At 38.8% G+C, this 19,174-nt stretch overlaps 2 protein-coding genes across 6 annotated transcripts in view; one reads left to right on the forward strand and one right to left on the reverse strand.

The window, feature by feature from the left end:
• The window catches only part of LPXN (leupaxin), a 37,213-nt gene extending 31,563 nt beyond the window's left edge, over window positions 1-5,650 (reverse strand). The window contains exons 1-3 of one of the 3 annotated variants that reach the window (XM_059143009.1): window positions 5,429-5,645; window positions 3,938-4,067; window positions 3,320-3,390 (exon numbers count right to left, since the gene is read on the reverse strand). In XM_059143009.1, the coding sequence (XP_058998992.1) occupies window positions 3,320-3,390; window positions 3,938-3,966 (100 nt within the window). In that variant the 5' untranslated portion in view covers window positions 3,967-4,067; window positions 5,429-5,645. Of the gene's footprint in view, window positions 1-3,319; window positions 3,391-3,937; window positions 4,068-5,428 lie in introns of all 3 variants that reach the window. The other 2 variants (XM_059143010.1, XM_059143016.1) reach the window with 2 other exon arrangements.
• A 239-nt stretch (window positions 5,651-5,889) lies between these two features.
• The window catches only part of ZFP91 (ZFP91 zinc finger protein, atypical E3 ubiquitin ligase), a 50,309-nt gene continuing 37,024 nt past the window's right edge, over window positions 5,890-19,174 (forward strand). For 2 of the 3 annotated variants that reach the window (XM_059142992.1, XM_059143002.1), the window contains exons 1-2: window positions 5,890-7,041; window positions 11,982-12,010. In XM_059142992.1, the coding sequence (XP_058998975.1) occupies window positions 6,695-7,041; window positions 11,982-12,010 (376 nt within the window). In that variant the 5' untranslated portion in view covers window positions 5,890-6,694. The remainder of the gene's footprint in view (window positions 7,042-11,981; window positions 12,011-19,174) is intronic. The other variant, XM_059142982.1, reaches the window with a different exon arrangement.

The following is a 19,174-nucleotide window of genomic DNA, read 5'->3' on the forward strand; positions in this document are numbered from 1 at the left end:
TTCTGTTACAATGAAATTAATAATTAATAAAAATTGACACATTACAGGCACTATGCTCAGGAATTTCTGTATTTCATTTAGTCATCCCAAAGCTTTAAGGCAGGTGATATTGTTGTCCTTATTTTATAGATCAAGAAAGAGACTGGGGCACCTGGGTTGCTCAGTTGGCTAAGCATCCAACTTTTGATTTCAGCTCAGATCAAGATTTCAGGGTTGTGAGACTGAGCCCCGTGGAGCCTGCTTTAAGAGTCTCTCTCTCCCCCTTCCTCTGTCCCTACCAACCCTCTCCCTCTAAAAAAAACAAAAAGAGAGAGAGAGAGAGAGAGAAAAGAAAGAAAAGAAAAAGAGAAAGAAAAAAGTAGTGTCAGACTGTTACTGATGCAGATCCTGTCTAATCCTGGGCTATCTGATCGTAGCCCCTGCACTAACTTCATGTCAAACATTCCAGTCCCCATCTTCATGTGGATTCTCAGGATCATCTTGGCATGATATGATCTTCTCTGAAGCCGTTTCCTCGTCTACACAATCAAGCAATTCTATTACAATTTTTTTCAAATTAGGGGTTGAGACCCATTAGTGGATCTCTGGTGGATTTTTTTTTTTTTTTTTTTTTTTTTTTTTACCACAGGTCATGATTTTTAAAAGTTTGCAAAACAGTGGATTATACTATTTGACATTGTTTGATTTCTGCAGATTAAGGGCAATAGGGACATACTTACCAATGAACATGACATATCTGATATTGCTTTCAAATAATCCGGGACTGAGAGGAATGGGTGGGCATATTAATGAAACAAGACTGGCCAAGAGTTGATCATTTTTAAGCTGGTTGATGAGTATACTAGATTTCATTGAACTATTTTCTTCACTTTTATATATTTTTTTAAATTCTTCATAATCGAACGTTTTTTCAAAAGAAGGAAAAAAGAAAAAAAACTAATGTGGAAAGAGAAAGAAAGACTAATTTTCTTATAACTTTACTAGCCAGATTGAATGCCAAACTTCTGGGTTCTAATCTTTTGCTCTATACCCCTCTATGAAGATATAGTCCTTTTCTATTTTCTAAGCTTTGCTCCAACCAGACGTCATGGATCTTGGATTCAAAATAATAAGACATTTATAGTAAAGATTAGGGGAGAAGGGATACTCTCTGTAAGAGAAGCAAACCGTATCTCTAAGAGGAGAAGGTTACCCTTAGAAGTATCAGTGAACCAAAGTTAGTGAAACTCCCTCTTCTGGGTCATGAGTTAACAGGGCTTTCTCTTCCTGTTTCCTAGGAGTGCACATAACACCAACTCCCAAGATGTTCTTGCCTTCTGCCAGATCCCGTAATTTGCAGATGACTAATTTTAGTATGACGAATGTGGGATCATAAGGGGTGGGGGGAGGTATTAGATGGAAAACTCTGTAGTCCTTCCCTATAGCCCTTCATCTGCAGAAATCCGGTAACATCAACACTAACATAAAAGGGATAAAGTGAGGTCTCTTGGGGGATCTCAATGGATTGGAATGATTTCATTCAGAGCCAGAATCTGTTCCTGGTTCCCCATTATCTAGCATCCCCAAGTAATGAAAGTTTAGGTAAAATCTGCTGGACAGAAACAAACCATCAAGGTTGGAGGAAGTACTGCAAAAAGGAAATACCGCCTGCCTTTGCTGACCTGTCTTGCACCCTATTTCTCTGCAGCTGGAAGAACGAACAACCCTAAGTCTGGGTAGTTACTGAGCTACTGACAATACGAACAAAGATAGATTACATGAATGTCACCCCTTCCAGGTGGCTTGGTACTTTCTACATTTCTGGACCAGATTCCTCTACCATTCATCCTGCTCAAGTAGTGGAAAACTGTGCAAATCTAATTTTTAATTATTTTAAATTATCTGGGTTGTTCTATTGGTTGGAACACCTGAGCCAATGCACTGCTAAAAGAGGAGACTGCCTTGTAGCTTAATCAGTTTTGGTGTCAGGGGCTCCTGGGAGTGATGCTGAAAACATTTATGGTTTTTCTTGGTTCTCATTGGAAGAAAACACAAAACAGATAGTAGTTATTTCAGAGAGTTGCTTCCGACATTAACATGGTTAATATACGCAAAAATGTCAAGTTTTAGTTTAAGTCACTAAATAGGTATTACTTCCCTTTTGAATTACCCACATGAAAGCCATTAAGTTATTGCTAAAATAAGTCTTTGAGCTGGACTTTGAACTCAGGCAGAAATGTGAACTTCCCTAATCTCACAGAGTTAAGAATCTGGTTTCTGCTCCAAGTCCAAAATACTTTCTACCCCAAGCTTCAAAATAGACTTTACCTCCAAAACAGTTTAATATTTATTAAATACCACCTTTCCCTCTTCATTAACATCTCTTCCCTCCTGTAATTTGCTTATCTTCCTCTCTGCTCCTCTAGTTCTCAAATTACGCTGCGAACAATTACCACCACCACCAAGACAATATGCAAGATCTGTTTTAGGTTGTTCACACTTTTTATGTACGCCAAACATACAAAAACTCAGAACACTGTGTATTAATACAGCTTGGAAATTGAGTAAAAGGTTAGTGACTTAGTGTTAATAAGAATGCCAGCAACAAAAGTCAGCAAAGGATAAGGAATGAATCCCAAGAATGACAAACCTTCCATTACTCCAAAGATTGGAAGTCCGGGATCTGTCTGAGCAATGTAACCAATTGTTTCACTGCTGGTTCTAATTGTTCGAAATGGAAAGAGTATCATATTTGCAGGCCACAGTAATCTGTTACTTCAGAATTCCTCTGAATAAAAAGCTTAGCAACAGAATGGCTGGAGTTTTAGCTCTAATTCTCCTTGATTTAATACTAAACCATGGAACAAATGAAACCACCCTGGCCTTGCTCCAACATTTACAGATCCCTCATTCTCATTCTTGTATTCCATTTCTTTTCCTTATAACACCCCCTTTATGCCTCTCCCTTTTCTTTTTTTCTTCCTAAATCGCAAATCTGTAGGTGCCAACTGTGTGACCACCCTATGACCTGCAACAGCCCCCAAGGGGCAAATACTCATAATAAAATCACAATTCGGTCCAAAAGTATTTGTGCATAGTTTACCCTGGTGAGCACCCAACTTTCAGCCTATTTGTGCCACTGAAAAGAGTGAACCAATAGTTCCCCAAAACAATCATAGTTCCTCATGCTTCACTCTTGGTTGGACTGAGGTCATGAGAGAAGTGGAAGCACAATCTTCCAGCACCACTCTCCCTCTGGCTAGAAGTACACCCCACCACAGAAATGGCAGCCAAGTCTTCATTCCCCCAGAGCTTCTCCTCCAAGAAAGTCCTCACTCACCCAACTCTTCCATTGTCACACACCCAAGATGCTCTGGTCCCACAGGTTGTGAGGAACTGCTGTGGCATGTGCTGAAGAAGAGGACCGCAAAGGAACTGAGTAAGACAGCGTGAAGCAGCCTCTATAACCCTTTTGGTTCCTGTATTTGCTTAGCACTTCCTCTCTTTTGATTTGGTGAGTTTCTTTTTTTTTTCTTTCCTTTTTTCTTTCTTCCTTTCTTTTCTTTTCTTCTTCTTTTTTTTTGGAGGGGGGTAAGTTAAAGTTTGGAAAATGGGACATAGAAAGATGGGTAGTAGGATTTGAGTTTTGTTAGTGCATTGGCGAGGGTGAGATTCAAAATTAACTTTGAAAAAATTGAGCACCTCCTATGCACCAGGATTCATTCTGAATTCATGGGATCGCAGACTTGCACTTGTGTTTTTCCCCAGTGTGGGTATCCCACTGTGACTGTGCATCAGAAAACCTGCTGTATGTGTGTGAATGTGAGTGTGTGAGTGTGTGTGTGTGAAACTGATGACCATGGAAGTGGTTTCCTTCATAAAATTTCCATCAGAGTTAACCAGCAACCAATTCATTTTGCTGTCTTTATTTACTCAATGATCCAGAAATTATGCTTACCTGCTTTCCTGAATAGACTGTAAATCCATTAAAAGCAGTGCAGAGTAGCTGTCACATCTGGATTTTCAGAACTATTAGTTCTTTCTGCGGTCCAAAACACGAACAGTTATAGTGATCATGAAGAATGAAACTGGAAGACAAGACACAAGGTGTTTAGCTGCAAATGTCTCAGGGAAGGATAATTTCTGCTTAGTTATGTTGCCTAATAAAAGGGACTCTGAGATTAACATTTTTTTCACCTTTTTTACCACTGTGATTTTACTCACCTTGAATGAAATAAAACATTTACAAAAGGCCAAATATGAGATAGCAGTATGTAAAGAACTATAATTATGGCTCTGTGAAACATAATATTATCTCCATTTTTACCAGTGGTGAAATAGATTCAAGGGATAGTAACTTCCTAAAGATAACAGAATTACAGATAGCTTAACTATTTACTATAACCCAGATTTAATTTCAATACCCTGTGAGCTTTCTTCTGCAATACATGGTCTTTTTTTGGGTGATGTAAAGGAATCATTCATTCTCCCTTTCCATTGTGATGCTTTTTTATTTTTATTTTATTTTTTTTAAATAAAAAGGAGATTCCCGCTCTGCATTACTTGGAGCAGCCATTGGATGTCAGTGCTGTTCCAAAAGTCTGCTTCAAAAGTCCAAATGGGTTTGAAAAAATTCCCATCCTCACTAATCCATAATAGTTTTTACAACTGAAATGTCACTGGTCCTATGAAAGTGCAGAACACTTGGAGAATATAAAACATTTGCCTAATCTGTGGTGGTAACTGAGCCAAAACACTGAAAGGAAAAATGCACTTCAGCCCTTGGCTTGCAAATATTAGACTGTATCTGCAATTTAAATGAATGATTAATGTGAAATTTAGAATTGGATCCCGAGATCTTGTTTCCATCCGCTTTCTGTAAGTGTGTGTGTGTGTGTGTGGGGGGGGGGGTGTTATCCCCAGATGCTTTATTTTCCAAGGTTAAGAACCGTTCTTTCAAACCGCTCCTTGATTATAGTGCATGAAAGGAATGCTGGAAACCCACTGCTGTCACTGAATGCAAGTTGGAAAACAAATGGAAACTGCCATTTGACGCATTTAGGATAATTGAGTTGCACGCGCTAGCGGACAGAAAAGTAATTTCTGACAAAGCTGCTATTCTGACTGTGCTTCCTGTGCAGCAGAAACATTCAAAACCACAGAAGCCAAGTGGCTTCGAGGCAGGGAGCACGAAGGAGGCCTTCGGTTTCTGTGAATAGGTCACAGAATCACGCTAACAACCCTTCCCCCTTCCTCTTTCCCCGCAGCCCAGGGACCACAGCCAAGTTAAGCAGCCGACGCCAGCTCCTTGGCACCGAAAACATTTGGTAGAACAGCCACTTTACAATTTCCAGACTTAATTATTAAGACCCAAGTGAGTGGTGGGATTTGTGTTCCGTCCCGAGCACCTGACAGATCCCGATTCAGTCCCTGACCCCCAGGAGCTCACAGGTTAGGGAGTCAGAGAATGACGAGGCGAATACAGGCATGAACGCTAGGAGGTGCGGAGTAACCAACCCGACCTAAGGGCTACTGACGTGGCCAAGCAAGAAAGGTTTCGCCAACACCAACTGAAATAGTCGGGAAAACCATCCCAAGCGATCCCGACCAGCAACCGGTTTGCCATTTCTGCTCGGATCTGTGCGGGTGTCGCGGCCTAACCCGGAAACACTACCTCCCTGAAAAAGCAAACGCCGGCTGCAGAAAAAATTAACTACCTTTCCCATCGTGCATCAGTCAAAAACCTCCCAGCATCCTCTCCGCCCCTTCTTTCTCATTTTTTTTTTCTTAAAGTATATTTGAGACTTCATTTCCCAAGATGCCTTTTGACAAGGTAACCCTGCGCATGCGCCAAGAGGCGGGCCATCCTTGCCCTCACGACCCCGCCTCTGTTCTACCGCCGCCATTTTTTCAGAGACTTTCATCCGGCTGTCGACGGGGTTTTTTTTTCTTAAAGGAGAAGCGACAACTCAAAAATTTTCCCCCTTCTTCCCGCAAGACCTGGCGGCGCTGGGGACAGAAAGGCCACACACAGGAAAGTGGGATCGGGGTGGAGGCAGAAGAACGCCAAGGCTCCTTCCGCGGCTTAAGGAAGAAGGATAGAAAGAGCCCTGTGGCATTAGCGGCTCCTTAGGGAGGCAGGTGCGCGCGCAGCTAGTCCAGCGTGCGAGCAAGGCGGGGGAAAAGGTGCGTTTTCCTCCCACCAATCTCCTCGCGGGACCTGCTCCTCCCACTGCCCCCAGCGCGCGCTGAGCTCGTGGCGCAGGGGGTGGGGGTGGAGGAAGGTCACTTTAGGATTGTCGCGAGACACAGCCGTTTAACGGTGAGAACGGGTGCGCGGGGAAGGAAACCTCGCGCGCTCCCTTGGAGCCGTTTCCTGATTGGTTGAAGGAAGGGGTGGGGGAGGGAACCGGGGACGTCGCTGCGTGAGAGACCACGAGGGGCAGGGCGAGGAAGCCGTCCCTCCTCTCCGATTGGTCTGCTGAACGTCTGTAGCGGGCGCGCGCGCGCCGCCAGCGGTAGCGGGCCTTGAGTGGCAGGGGGCGGGGGGGGCGCCCTCGGAGCCGGGCGGAGGGGAGGGGGGGAGAGAGGAGCGCAGAGTGAGATTGAGCCGGACGCTCCGGGAGGCAAAGGGGGCGGGGGGAGCAGCGCCGCGGCTGCCGCCGCCTCCGCCTCCGCCGCCTGGGACGAGGGGGTGGGGGACGGACGAGCCCCGATGCCGGGGGAGACGGAAGAGCCGAGACCCCCGGAGCAGCAGGACCAGGAAGGGGGAGAGGCGGCGGCGGCCAAGGCGGCTCCAGAGGAGCCCCAACAACATAACCCTGCGGCGGCGGCGGCGGCGCCTGCGGGGACCACTAGCAGCCGCGTGCTGAGGGGAGGTCGAGACCGGGGCCGGGCCGCTGCGGCCGCCGCCGCCGCCGCTGTGTCTCGCCGGAGGAAGGCCGAGTATCCCCGCCGGCGGAGGAGCAGCCCCAGCGCCAGGCCTCCCGACGCCCCAGGGCAGCAGTCCCAGGCCGCGAAGCCTCCGTCTTCAGCTCAGGGCAAGAAGAGTCCGCGACTCCTGTGAGTAACGCAGTCTTTCAGGCGGTGGGAAAGACCCCCCTCTGTCCGCACGCAACCCTCTCGGCTCCCGTAGCGCCCACTCCACGTGACATCCTGCCTGCTCTGCCCCCTGCCGGCTCGCACGCCAGATGTCACGCCGCTCCCCTGCTAGCTGCCTCACCGCCGCTCTTCGGCCCTCCCCCCGTGTCCTCGGTCTGTGGGGCCACTTCCCCTCTCCCTGAAGTCGTCCTTTGTGGGGTACACCTCTTTTGCTCTGTGGTGCCCCCCCCCTGCCCTGCCGCCGCAGGCTTCGCCCGCACTCTGGCATCTGCACTCCCTTTGTCAGCCTGTCCGCCTCGTTCGGCGGCTCTCCAGTATTACATCACATCCCCATTAGGAAATCAGCACAGTCTTAGCCTTCAGAAGTGTGCGTGTCCGTCCGTCCCCCGCCCCCCCCCCCCATTAATTAGCTCAAGAGGCAGTTGTACTGGTAGCTTCATGTAGCTTTTTCCACTCTGCTAAATTTTCACATCACGTTCCCCTTGTTTTACACATCTGGTACTTAGGGTAAAACGTGGCTCTGCCAGTCTTTCACTCGAGACTAGCATGGTATTTTTTCGTGTGTTGTTTTGTTTTGTTTAGTTTTTGCTTGTCTACTTGTGCTTATGTTTTCGTGTAAGAACTTCGTCCTTACAGATTAGACTACTCTGAAAGGGATTACCTTATTATCGAAAGACAGTGGAGGGACCAGGAACGTACAGTTTTAAATTTTAAATTGTTAGTATTAAAATGTTCCTATGTTGAAAATACTGAAGTGCATGTGTCTGTAAATTGTAGAAGTTAATCATATTAGTCATTGAATTCGTTAATTGAAAACATTTGTGTCTTTTGACTTTCAAGTGAAAAAAGTTGATAAAAAGGGAAATTAAAGTGGGGGGGAATTAGAGTTTTAAGTGCCCCCCTCCCAGAGAGATTATGGCAAGATTACCAAATTTAAAACTTGAAACACACCTCCTCCAAAAGAAAGAATTAAGTCTGTGACTTATTTGCTTGCCTTAGAAGCTTCTCAGAAAGAAAAATTAAAAGGTATCATGTTGTAGTATTAGATCTGCTTCAAATTTTTGAATTATTATTAAAATTAACATAATTTAGAGAATTTATTGTGTAACTACAGTTCTTTGGACAACAAAGATCTGAACTTACAAATTACTTGGCTGCAATTAGGATTCTAATTGCTATAGATGAATTTCACAGTCACAAAAATTTTAAGATCCTGTATTTCATTTTACCAGTTTGAAAAGAGCTGTCATTACCCTTACTTGAATTAAATGTCTTGAATGAATTTGTTAAACTGTGTATGCTTTAGTTCCACCATCTGTAGGAAATAATGTTAATCCTTATGAGATAGTGAAAGTATAGCATGTGACACAAAGCCTGGTACATAGTACATACAATATTTGTTTAAAATTACTGTTTTGAGTTGTGATGGAATGATAGAGGTATAAGTGGTGTGTAGTGATTCTCATGTAAACGCTGCAAAATTGTTGTGTTTTTTTTTCTTTTTCTTTTTTTCTTTTATTTCTGTTGCCATAGGTGGCTAATAATTTAATAATGTATTTCTTAAATGCCCTTCCATCCTTATCTACCCATTTGAGAGTAAAATACACCTAGATTTCCTTGCTGCATTTCCCTCCCACTGTTTTACCACTACCAGTTTTACTTACAGAAATGATACCTTAAAATAAGCTAGTGCAATATTTTTTTTCATCTCATTGTTTGTTTTCTTCACTAACTCTTGGCAAAAAGTACTTATGGGTCTTTTTATTTCTACAATATAAAAAAACAGTTGAAGTTGGGTGAAGATGACTTAATTAAATCCCTTCAGTTTTTTCTTCATGTTATTCCCTGTGGGGAGAAAGATAGTCTTAATTCTTAGTGTCCCTCCCTCTCACATCCACTATCATAAAAGATAGTAGTGTTCTTTTACCTTCTCTTAGCCTCCGGAAGGTCTCCTAATTACGTATTTTGTTGCACAGTTTTGATCAGATTGTTAAAATAAATTTTCATAGTAATAATTTATTTGTTATGTGTTTTTAATTTACTGCATGCCTTGGAAATCAAAGGAGTTCTAAAGCATTTCAGCTAGGTAAATCATAATTGAGCAGTACCTGGGCCTGGTTCTATGCTGAGATAGGCTTTATAAAGGTAAATGAGACATGGCCCTTGTCTTCAAGACCTCGCAGTATGGGGGGGAAGATGCATCGATTAGTGGAGGTTTGTCAGGCGTACGTGTGGTTTATAGATTTTCAAAGTGATAAACTTTAAAACTAATTGAGAAATTTAATTAATCCTTCAAGACATTTCGTGAGATTTTGAGTATCAATTTACTGAATCCTGGTCAAGTACCTTCTGACCTCTTTTATCCTAACATGTGAGGTATCTTAATTACCCCTTCTGTTCAGGTTCTTTCACCATGTCCCACCATTTCCTCCTATAAATTCTAATAGCTGTTTTCTCCTACATGTGTTTCTCTTGATTGAAGAGACAGCAAAATACAGTAGTATTAAAAGGTCAATAAATACAAAGATTTGGATTGATTGAAACCTCTTTTTCTGCTAGAAGGCAAAGTAGTGCAGTAGAGAAAATATTGGACTATATAGTTAAAGTTTGTGTTCTCAGCTTTACGCTGCTCAGTAAGTGACCTCAGGCAAGTCACTTAAGCTCTTTAAATCGGTATCTTCATCTATAACTGGTAATTTAGGATTTGTTACAAGCATAAGTGTGTATAAATGATAATTAGGTTGCAGTTTTATATAAATTTATGTTTATAAGAGCATTTTTATTTGCTTTGAAACATTCAAGGGTTAATGAAAAGAGCAGGAAATCCTTGTGAAAGGAAATAATTAGTGAATTTGCTCAAGAGGAATTCATAAAGTTAAATGCTAAAATCGTTTTAAAATCAAACGTAAAGCCAGTTAAAAGGAAAGATAAACCAAATTTGAAGAAAGGATATATACGTCAGTACTACTTACGAATTAGGCTCATCATTTGCTGTATTTTGGTCCATAAACTCCAGAGTTCAGATTCTTATATTTTAAATGCAGATGTTTATATGCATGTCTAATTTTAAATATATAAAATACCAATTTTTCTGATTCATAAAGTTAAAACACCCATGTTTTCTACTAATATGGAAACATAGTTAAACTAAGACTAGGTTAAATCGCAAAAAGGCTTCTTTTCATTCTACTGTGTTGAGTCCTCTGCATTTCCTAGCCAATGCATTTCATGTAGAACTTCAATAAATACTTTTTTAAACTTAACGATTTAGCTATTGAGTAGCCCTATTGGCTAACACTGCGTATTATTAGAGGTTTTCCTACAGGTTCAGGTGGGTTCCAAATGAAACAAATACTGCTTTATTTTCTGGGATATGGAATTCCATTTTTGTTTCGTTTTCTTGCTTAAAGTAAAATAGTAGTAGACCTTCGAGTGACACTTTCTTGGTATATCATTTTGTAAGGAAAACGTGAACATCATGGATAGTGAGGATGAAGAGGCCGTAATATTCTGAATTGAAAGAGCTTTTGTGGCTCTTTGGAGAAAGCTCCGGTTCTATAAGTTTAAATTTCTTAAGTTTTCCTCCCAAGGAAATCAGTATGGTAATAGAAACATCTTCCCATTCCAAACGGTGTTTGGAGGGAAGTTTATTGTATAATGTTTCTGTATTTAGGTATTACATCTGTACTATTCTTTAGAATTAGGATGATCGGTTGTCTTGTGTTAATTATTAATTGGACATTAATGATATAATTTAAAATAAAGTAATATCCAGAGTTTAAGAAAGTGGGATGAGAAAATGACAGCTGTTCTTTCTAAAGAGAACAGAATTTGTATTACATTACATCTGTATTTATTTGGCTATTCTGTAACGTAACAGTCCTCATTTACATCAAATTTACTTTTAAAAAATAAAAAATAAAATAAAAAATAAAACAAAATAAAAAATAAAACAAAAAACAAAAACCAAAAAGCCTTGTACCAGCTCAAGATACCATGTGTCATCTTTATAGTAAAGATCCAGGACCTGTGGACTTTTGAATCTGGGTAATGGCTCCAGGGTAGAGGTTCGTTATACTGTGCTTAACAGTTATGAATGAAAGAAATGTTACCAAATTAAAAACATGACATTTTTTAACAGTCTATAACACATTAGAGTCTTTACTGTTCCTGATTTGTAAAGTACAAGTTATATTAATTTCTGAGGTCCAGTCTTTTGCCTTTGTAGAAATGGTTTTTGACTGGGGTATAGTAAATGAATAATTCAGGGTTTTCTGTTAGGTTCATTGAATTTTTATTATTATGAAAATTGTCAAGTATACACATACAAAAAAAAAAGTACAATGAAATGCCCATTCCCAGTATTTACCACTAGATTTAGCAGTTCTCAAGATTTTGCCATGCTTAATTACCTTTATCTCCCTGTCCCTCTTTTTTTTCCTGAAGTATTTTAGAGAAAATCTCAAACATTATTTCACCCCTAGTTACTGCAGTTGGTAAGACAAGGACACTTTCTTATATAACCCACTTAATAAAACAAAATCAACAATATTTTCTTTGTATTACTTTGTATTACTTTTTTTTTTTGCAGTTAAAAACTTTTTGAGTGCTACTCTAGCTGTATGCTAACATGATATCTGTTTAAATTTACATTAATTAAAATTAAAAATTCACAATCCTCAATTACAAACAAGCTGTTTCAAGCACTCAGTAGCCACACATGACTACCCTATTTGACAGTGCAGATATAGAATATTTTCATCACTGCAGAAAGTTCTATTGACCACACTACTCTAGATGTGTTCTGCATCACTCTGAAAATGAACCTGAAAGATAAATATCTGTGTTTTAGGAATGTATACAAGATTGTTCATTTAATATTTGGTTCTCATTTCTTTCAGATGTGTAGACAAAGTAACAACTGACAAAGGTAAGACTTGGTCATTTTTACTCTGTCATATATATTAACACTGATGATTTTATGATCGGATAGAAAATAGAATAATCTTCAGCCTGATAATTCAGATCTTCCCATTTTAAAGTGACCTTCATTTAGTAAAATAAAATAATTGGAGTAGTTAGAACCTGTGTAGCTAATAGGTTTGGGCTAGTGAAACATTTGGCATTATTTGGAAACCTAGTGATGGGAAATCAGATTATTTAATGTCACTTTATTATAATTTGTTTTTAGCTGTTTGCATTTGTAATAAAGTAACTAGAAGAAAAATTATACATAACACAGAGTAAAGCTTAGACAAAATCTTGGTACTGGTAGAGACTCGAATTATAAATGCAGTTTGAATAATGCGGAAAGAAAAGTGTTCTAAGATTTCAGCCTGGTGAATAATTAAATGGGATCATTTGGTTGTTTTTCACCAAACCAAATATATATATTAAATGTAGTCTTCTGCTTATCTGGATTATAAAGGAAAACTAATGTCCGAATTTTTCTTTTAAATCACTTCCTCAAAAAGATTTCATTCTGGCTTTGCAGATTGGGGTTATTAAAATTGCCCCTAATATGCTGGACCTCATTCATTATTCATATAAAATATATTCGTATATGTAGTTATTGGCTGTATTTCTTGATGTTAAATTCAAATATACAACATTCTACTTAAAACTTGAGTAGATAAACTCCTAAGCATATTTCATTTCTTATGTCTGACAGAAATCTATTTAATAACCAAGGGTTGGCCAGTTTATTGTATATGTGCATGTGTTTATAAATAAGAAAATTAAGATTTTTTCCTTCACAAAGAATGCTTTGAGAATATGTAATATATAATATGTATAAGGCAAGTTTAAAACCTGGATTTTATGCTACTTAGAAGAATGATACTGTGGTTAGGAACCAATAACTTGAATTGGTGGCTGCTTTGTAAATAATTAGCTATCAGTGATCAGGTTTCTTTGTCCTCTGAATTTTAGAATCTGAGGCTGGTATTTCATAGTTTACTAGGCAGAAGTATTTGTTCTAGGCAAATTTTTTCTGTGACAAAACTTTGCCTGACTAATTTGTCTAGTAAATTCTTGGTGGTTTTGGCTGCTGTTGCTTGAAAGATAGGATATGTCTGCCAATAATGGAAGGTCTTGTGCTCCTTATTTAGAGATCATTTTGAAATGTTATGATGTGATGGAAATGTAGAGACAGGTGCAATCAAGTACCACAGCAGTTTCTGTTAAAACAAAGGACAAAACCTCCATACCTGCCTTTATCCAGCTAAAATTACTTTTGTGTCTAAAGAGTATGTATAAAGGAATTATTTGGGTTGCTTTGAGGAGAGCTTTGAGGATGTGGTAGAAATTTCAAATTCCTGTTGGAGATAAACTAATTGCTCTTTGTGTAGATTACTTAAACCAGAAAAGTTGGCTTGTTACGTAGTTGTGCAGCTGTGGCAAGATTAAAACTGCATTCTGGGTAATGTCAGTCTCAACATCAGTCCCGTTCTAATTCACTTGTTAAATGCTCTGGATCTGGAGTTAGACTCAGGGTTTGAATTCAAGTTCTGCCTCTTCTTGCAAATAATTCACTACCCGGAATCCAGTGAACATGCAGTAGAAGGTAGCTGTTTGTAAAATCTTGAAAAAGTACTCTGTGGCTCCCATTTTCATCTCTATTGGTTCATCTTCATCTCCCGTCTTCATCTCTTCAGCTCTTATGGTAGCTGTTCAGTATGTATAGGGACCACATACATTGAAACAACTACATCAGGGAATAAAGAAATGGAGGCTGTGATGGTCACATTTCCCTGCGCTCTTTAATATTTAGAATTCACCTCAGCTCTTCCTTTTTCTTGTCACTTCTCAGAAAGTTGTTCTGCTACTCAGGAATAGTTTTCATGTTAAGTCTGCTGAATTTTAGCTGAAGTAACTTGTACTTGTTTCAGAGGTTGAGGTTTTTTTCAAAACTGAATAGGTTTTGATATTTTGTAGAGGTACAGCTAGCTCTCTGTTTTATGGATATTGATAAGATGTTTTCAGGATTTTTGTTATGTTTTCAGAATTGTTCTTATTTACTTCAAACGACTTGAAATTACATACTTTCCTTCTGTCAAAAATAACAACCTTTGGCATGTTTGAACAGATAGTTTGCACACACAGAAAAAACTCACTATTGTTTTAGAATTATTAAGTTGCAAAATGGCATGTTCATTCTTCACACTGAAATAATAGTGGTCCCTGTTCTTGCTGTATTTATTTAATCCTGATGGGTAAATATAAAAACAAGTGGAAATTTGCAAAAATAGTGTTTATTCATCCATATACTCATATAATTTATTAATTCATTGAATAAGTAATTGTTGAACATCCCACTATGTGTCCAGCACCACTGAACTGATTAAAATAATGTGATACAGTGTTTGATGAAGTTAAGATGTCAAGGGAAGACTTCTTTTGAGAAGGCGACATTTGAGCTGAGACCTGAATACACGATAGCCAGATGAAGAGCATCCCACACAGAAGAAGCAAAAAGGGCAAAACTTGAAACTTGAAAGCTTAGTTTACCACTGCCAGAGGATTATCGTCATCATAGTGGAGCTTCCAAGAGTGTTAGAAATTTTGAGGCATGGAGCCTGGCAGGGTTCTTTTAACTTGGTTTTATGTTTTCCTTCTGTTCTCTGGTTTCAACCAGTACTACTTTTATGGTGATGAAGTATAGCGATAGTTTGCCTCAGTGTAGTTTATTAGTTACTCTAGTATTACTTTATCCACTAATTTTCTTTCACTTTCAAACCTCCACCTGAAACTGTACAAGATAAATCCTTATTTAAAAAGGGAGACTATAATATCTTAATGTTTATTAGAGTGAGTTTCACATGTTTGTGGAATAGTGAGTATTAGAGTCAAATGTGGTAGGTGCTTGAGTCGTCAGTGTGCTAGTTTATTTGTTGCAGGACCTCTCAAGAAGAGATTTTGATTGTGAGTGATAAGTAGCATAAATACTGGGACATCTGGGTGGCTCAGTGGTTAAGCGTCTACTTTTGGCTCGGGTCATGATCCGAGGGTCCAGGGATCAAGTCCCACATAGGGTTCCTTGCTCAGTGGAAGCCTGCTTCTCCCTCTGCCTCTGCTTGCCACTCCCCTGCTTGTGCACACTTGATGTCTCTAACAAATAAATAAATAAAATCATTTTTTTAAAAAGGCAATATAAATTCCACAATAACTTAATTGACTGTAAGATAGCCCCCCCTCTTTTAATGGATAGTTCATAAAATTAGAATTTTTAGAAAATATTTTGAAGTACTGGGTGTTTGAAAATTTGATTGTATTAAACTCTGGGTCTCACCTTTTATTTAAAATCATTTTACTATTTTTAGTTACTCTTGTTATGGATGGGGTAGTAAGATTGCCTTGATGGAGTCAGCAAATAAGTTCATAATAGATCTGGGAATTTACTTAGCTTCTTTAGAGCTTTGACTATTTGGCTTATTTAGTTTATAATCAACATATTTCCTGGAATTACTATTAAAATATTAGCTTGTTTTGATAATTCTTTCCTGGATCACATCCTCAGTTTGTGTTCTCATTGATCTAATTTATAGATAATAGCTCTGTGTTCCTTTTTTTTTAAAGATTTTATTTATTTGAAAGAGAGAGCATGACTAGGGGGAGGGGCACGAGCAGGGGTAGAATCAAGACTCTCTGCTGAGCAGGGAGCCTGTTAGCCCCAAGACCCTGAGATCATTACCTGAGCCGGAGGCAGACACCCAACCGACTGAGCCACCCAGGCACCTCTCTTCCTTTAAAAAATTGAAATTTATTTACTTTTAGCAATTATAGTTTTTATTTCATCAGAGTAATTTTTCCTATTTTAGAATACCTTGGATTATTTCTTACCCTATCATTTCCAGTACTCTTAAACAACATTTTTGTTATTCTTAAATAATAGAACAGTCATTCCCACCGGTTTTTACCACTCCGTTGAGAAAAATCTAATTTATAATTTTTACCATTTAGTTTTTGTACAAAAGGGTGATCTGAGAAGTTACTCAGGACATTGTCTTCACAATTCTTTCTTGAAAGATTTTGAGTCTCCTTGGCGATAACCTGGTTTCCCTAGTTAAAATAAAGTCTTACTGGTTTTGAATAGAAGTGTTCTGGAAGGAGATTCATTAAGTTAAAATAGGCATATACTTAGTTTTAGTCTTAACTCTCAGTGTACGATCACTTTTAACGGAAGCATTCTTCACAAATTCATACTCTTCTGAAATGGCTTAAATAAAAGTTTAAAAAAGAGGGACGCCTGGGTGGCTCAGTTGGTTAAGCAGCTGCCTTCGGCTCAGGTCATGATCCCAGCGTCCTGGGATTGAGTCCCACATCAGGCTCCTTGCTCCGCAGGGAGCCTGCTTCTCCCTCTGACTCTGTCTTCCACTCTGTCTGTCTATGCTCACTCTCGCTCGCTCTCTCTCTGACAAATAAATAAATAAAATCTTTAAAAAAAAAAAGTTTAAAAAAGAGAGCCTTATTTTCCTTAACTTCTTAATACTGCTGATATTGGAATATTTCAAAATGGACTTTACTAATTATTTGTGGGAAACAAATAATAGCTAATTATAGAAATACACCTGATCAGGTTTCAGAAACTGGAGTTTCTGACTCTTAGGATAATGTTCATGTCTCAAATGGCTGACAGTATGTATAGCATTTTGTCTGTCCTGCTTTCTAGGCCTTTTCTTAAGGTAACAGGAACTGTGTTATATCTCTCAGTATGAGAATGATCTACTCAGACATCTCATTCCTTGTTGGGAATGCCCCATGTCCTTCAAACCATTTTTAGTTCAAATATCTTGGCTTCCTGTGGTTCTTCCACTCCATTCTAGTTTTCTAGAAGTACAGACATACCTCACATACATGTGGATTGTGATATGGGCTTAGAAAGTACTTGCGCTTATCAGCTCACTTCAGTTTTATTTTATGATTCAGGTAAATGAGTCTTTCTGTCCCTTACATAGAAAGAATTCTGTAACAGTTCACCTATTTTGATTCCACTTATATAGAAACCATCTCAGACAACCATTGCAAGTTTATTTTGTAATATATAGTAATTATTTTATACTGAGATCCAATTCCTGCCATAACCACTTGAGAAGTGCAGCAGAACGCCCTGATGGAAGTAAACTGAAGCAGGAGTGAACAAGAACCTCTGACAAAAAGGAATTAGCTCTGCTGTCATGCCCCTTGACCTTTTAAGTCCAAGAAGGATCAAGCTTCTCTGAATTAAAACTAGCCAGATTGATCTAACTACATCAAGGCAAAGGCAAAGACCCCTTTAGATTCAGTACAAGTAATTGTCTTAGAGGTAACTGTGGTTGTATCTTCTGCCTGTACATGATCTGCTTTGATCCCAGTTAAGCTCCCAGCTTGTATCCTAGCTTCTTATTGGCTGATTCTGCTTGTGACTTGTCTCTTTTAGAATTTCTAAACCCTATTTTCTTTACTGTGACTCTCCCTAAATTTTGTCAGGTATCTGTTGATTTATAACAACTGTCAAAAAACTCAGTGGTTTAAAATACAAAAATTTGTTATTTCTCAGTTGGGCTCTTCCCTCTTCTCATTGGTCTTTCAGTGTAGACATTTTCATGTCATGGTAGTCTCCAAGCAGTGTTCCAAAAAGGTTGAAGGCAAAAGCTGCAAGGTGTTTTGATGCCGCCTCACATGATACAAGATGAACATACCAAAAAATCAGTTGTATTTCTACATATTAGTAACAAATATATTTCAAACAAAATATATTTCAACAAAACATTGAAATTATAAAATGAACAAATTATACCATTTAAGTAGTATCAAAAAATATGAATTGCTTAGGGATAAATCTCACAAGACCTGAAAGTACAAAACACTGTTGAGTGACATTGAAGACTTACTTTACTTAAGTAAATGGAACAAATGATGTACCATCATGGGTTTGAGGGCTCGATATTGTTAAGATGTCATTTCTCCCCATTTTGATCTACACATGAAATCTAATCCAAATAAAAATTCCAGTACATGTGTTTGGTTTGTTTGTTTTTGGAGAGTTTTGCTCTTGCAAACTTCTTGAAGGAGTTGACAAACTGCACTTTGAAAGCCTTAAGCTTGCACTGGTCAGGAACCCCACCATGTTTTTAAGAGTGGGGTTGATTATTTAAGGAAAAAGGAAGGGATAAAACAGATACTTGGTGGGTACCCAACCCCGGCTACTATTACATGCATATCCTATAATTTGTTTAACCCTTACTTGATTAAAGGTCACTTTAATCACTTTAATCACTTTAACACTTCTCGGTGTTTTTTCTAGGATTACAGGTGATATTTCTGGAAGTCTTTTAAGATAACATGATTCATATGCAGAAGTATACTTGTCATAAATCTACAGCTTTGCGAATAGTCACAAGACAAGCTCAGTTATGTAATCATTAGCCAGCTCAAGAAATAGAACCTGATCGACCACCCCCAAGTATAACCAGCATTCTGACTTTGAACAGCACAAATCTCTTTTGCCTTTTTTTGGATCCTACATATATAGAAAAGTAGAGTATGTACTCTTAGGAAGGCCTTCTTTGCTCAGCATTATGTGAGGTTTCTGTAGGTTGTGTTTTTAGAGATTGTTCATTTTCATTGTTGTAGGCCAGTGTGGAATAAAATGATTTATTCATTTTACTGTTGGTTAGTATTTGGGTAGCTTTTAGTTATTGGCCTTTATGACTAGTGATGTGTTGCATATGTTATTAATATTTTATTGAGACATAATTTTCATATCATGAAATACACCCATTTCAAGTGTGTAATGCTGTCCATATAGGTTTTCCTTCTCTGGGAATTTTATAAACGGACTTGTACATAGAGTATGTGTTTTTTTGTTTTTTGTGTCTGGCTTTCACTTTGCATAATTTTGAGGTTAATTTATGTTGTGGCACGTATCAATATTTCATTCCTTTGTGTGGTATTTCTGTGTATGGAAATACTCCATTTGATTTGTCCCTCAGTTAATCTACTTTTTAGCCATCATGAATAATGATAGTGTGAATATTCATGGGCAAGCTTTTGTGTGAATGGATGTTTTTATTTCTTTCGGGTAGATATCTGTGAGGGAAATTTCTAGATTGTA

This window comes from Mustela lutreola, chromosome 1 (assembly GCF_030435805.1).
Source record: "Mustela lutreola isolate mMusLut2 chromosome 1, mMusLut2.pri, whole genome shotgun sequence".
Taxonomy (NCBI): Eukaryota; Metazoa; Chordata; class Mammalia; order Carnivora; family Mustelidae; genus Mustela; species Mustela lutreola.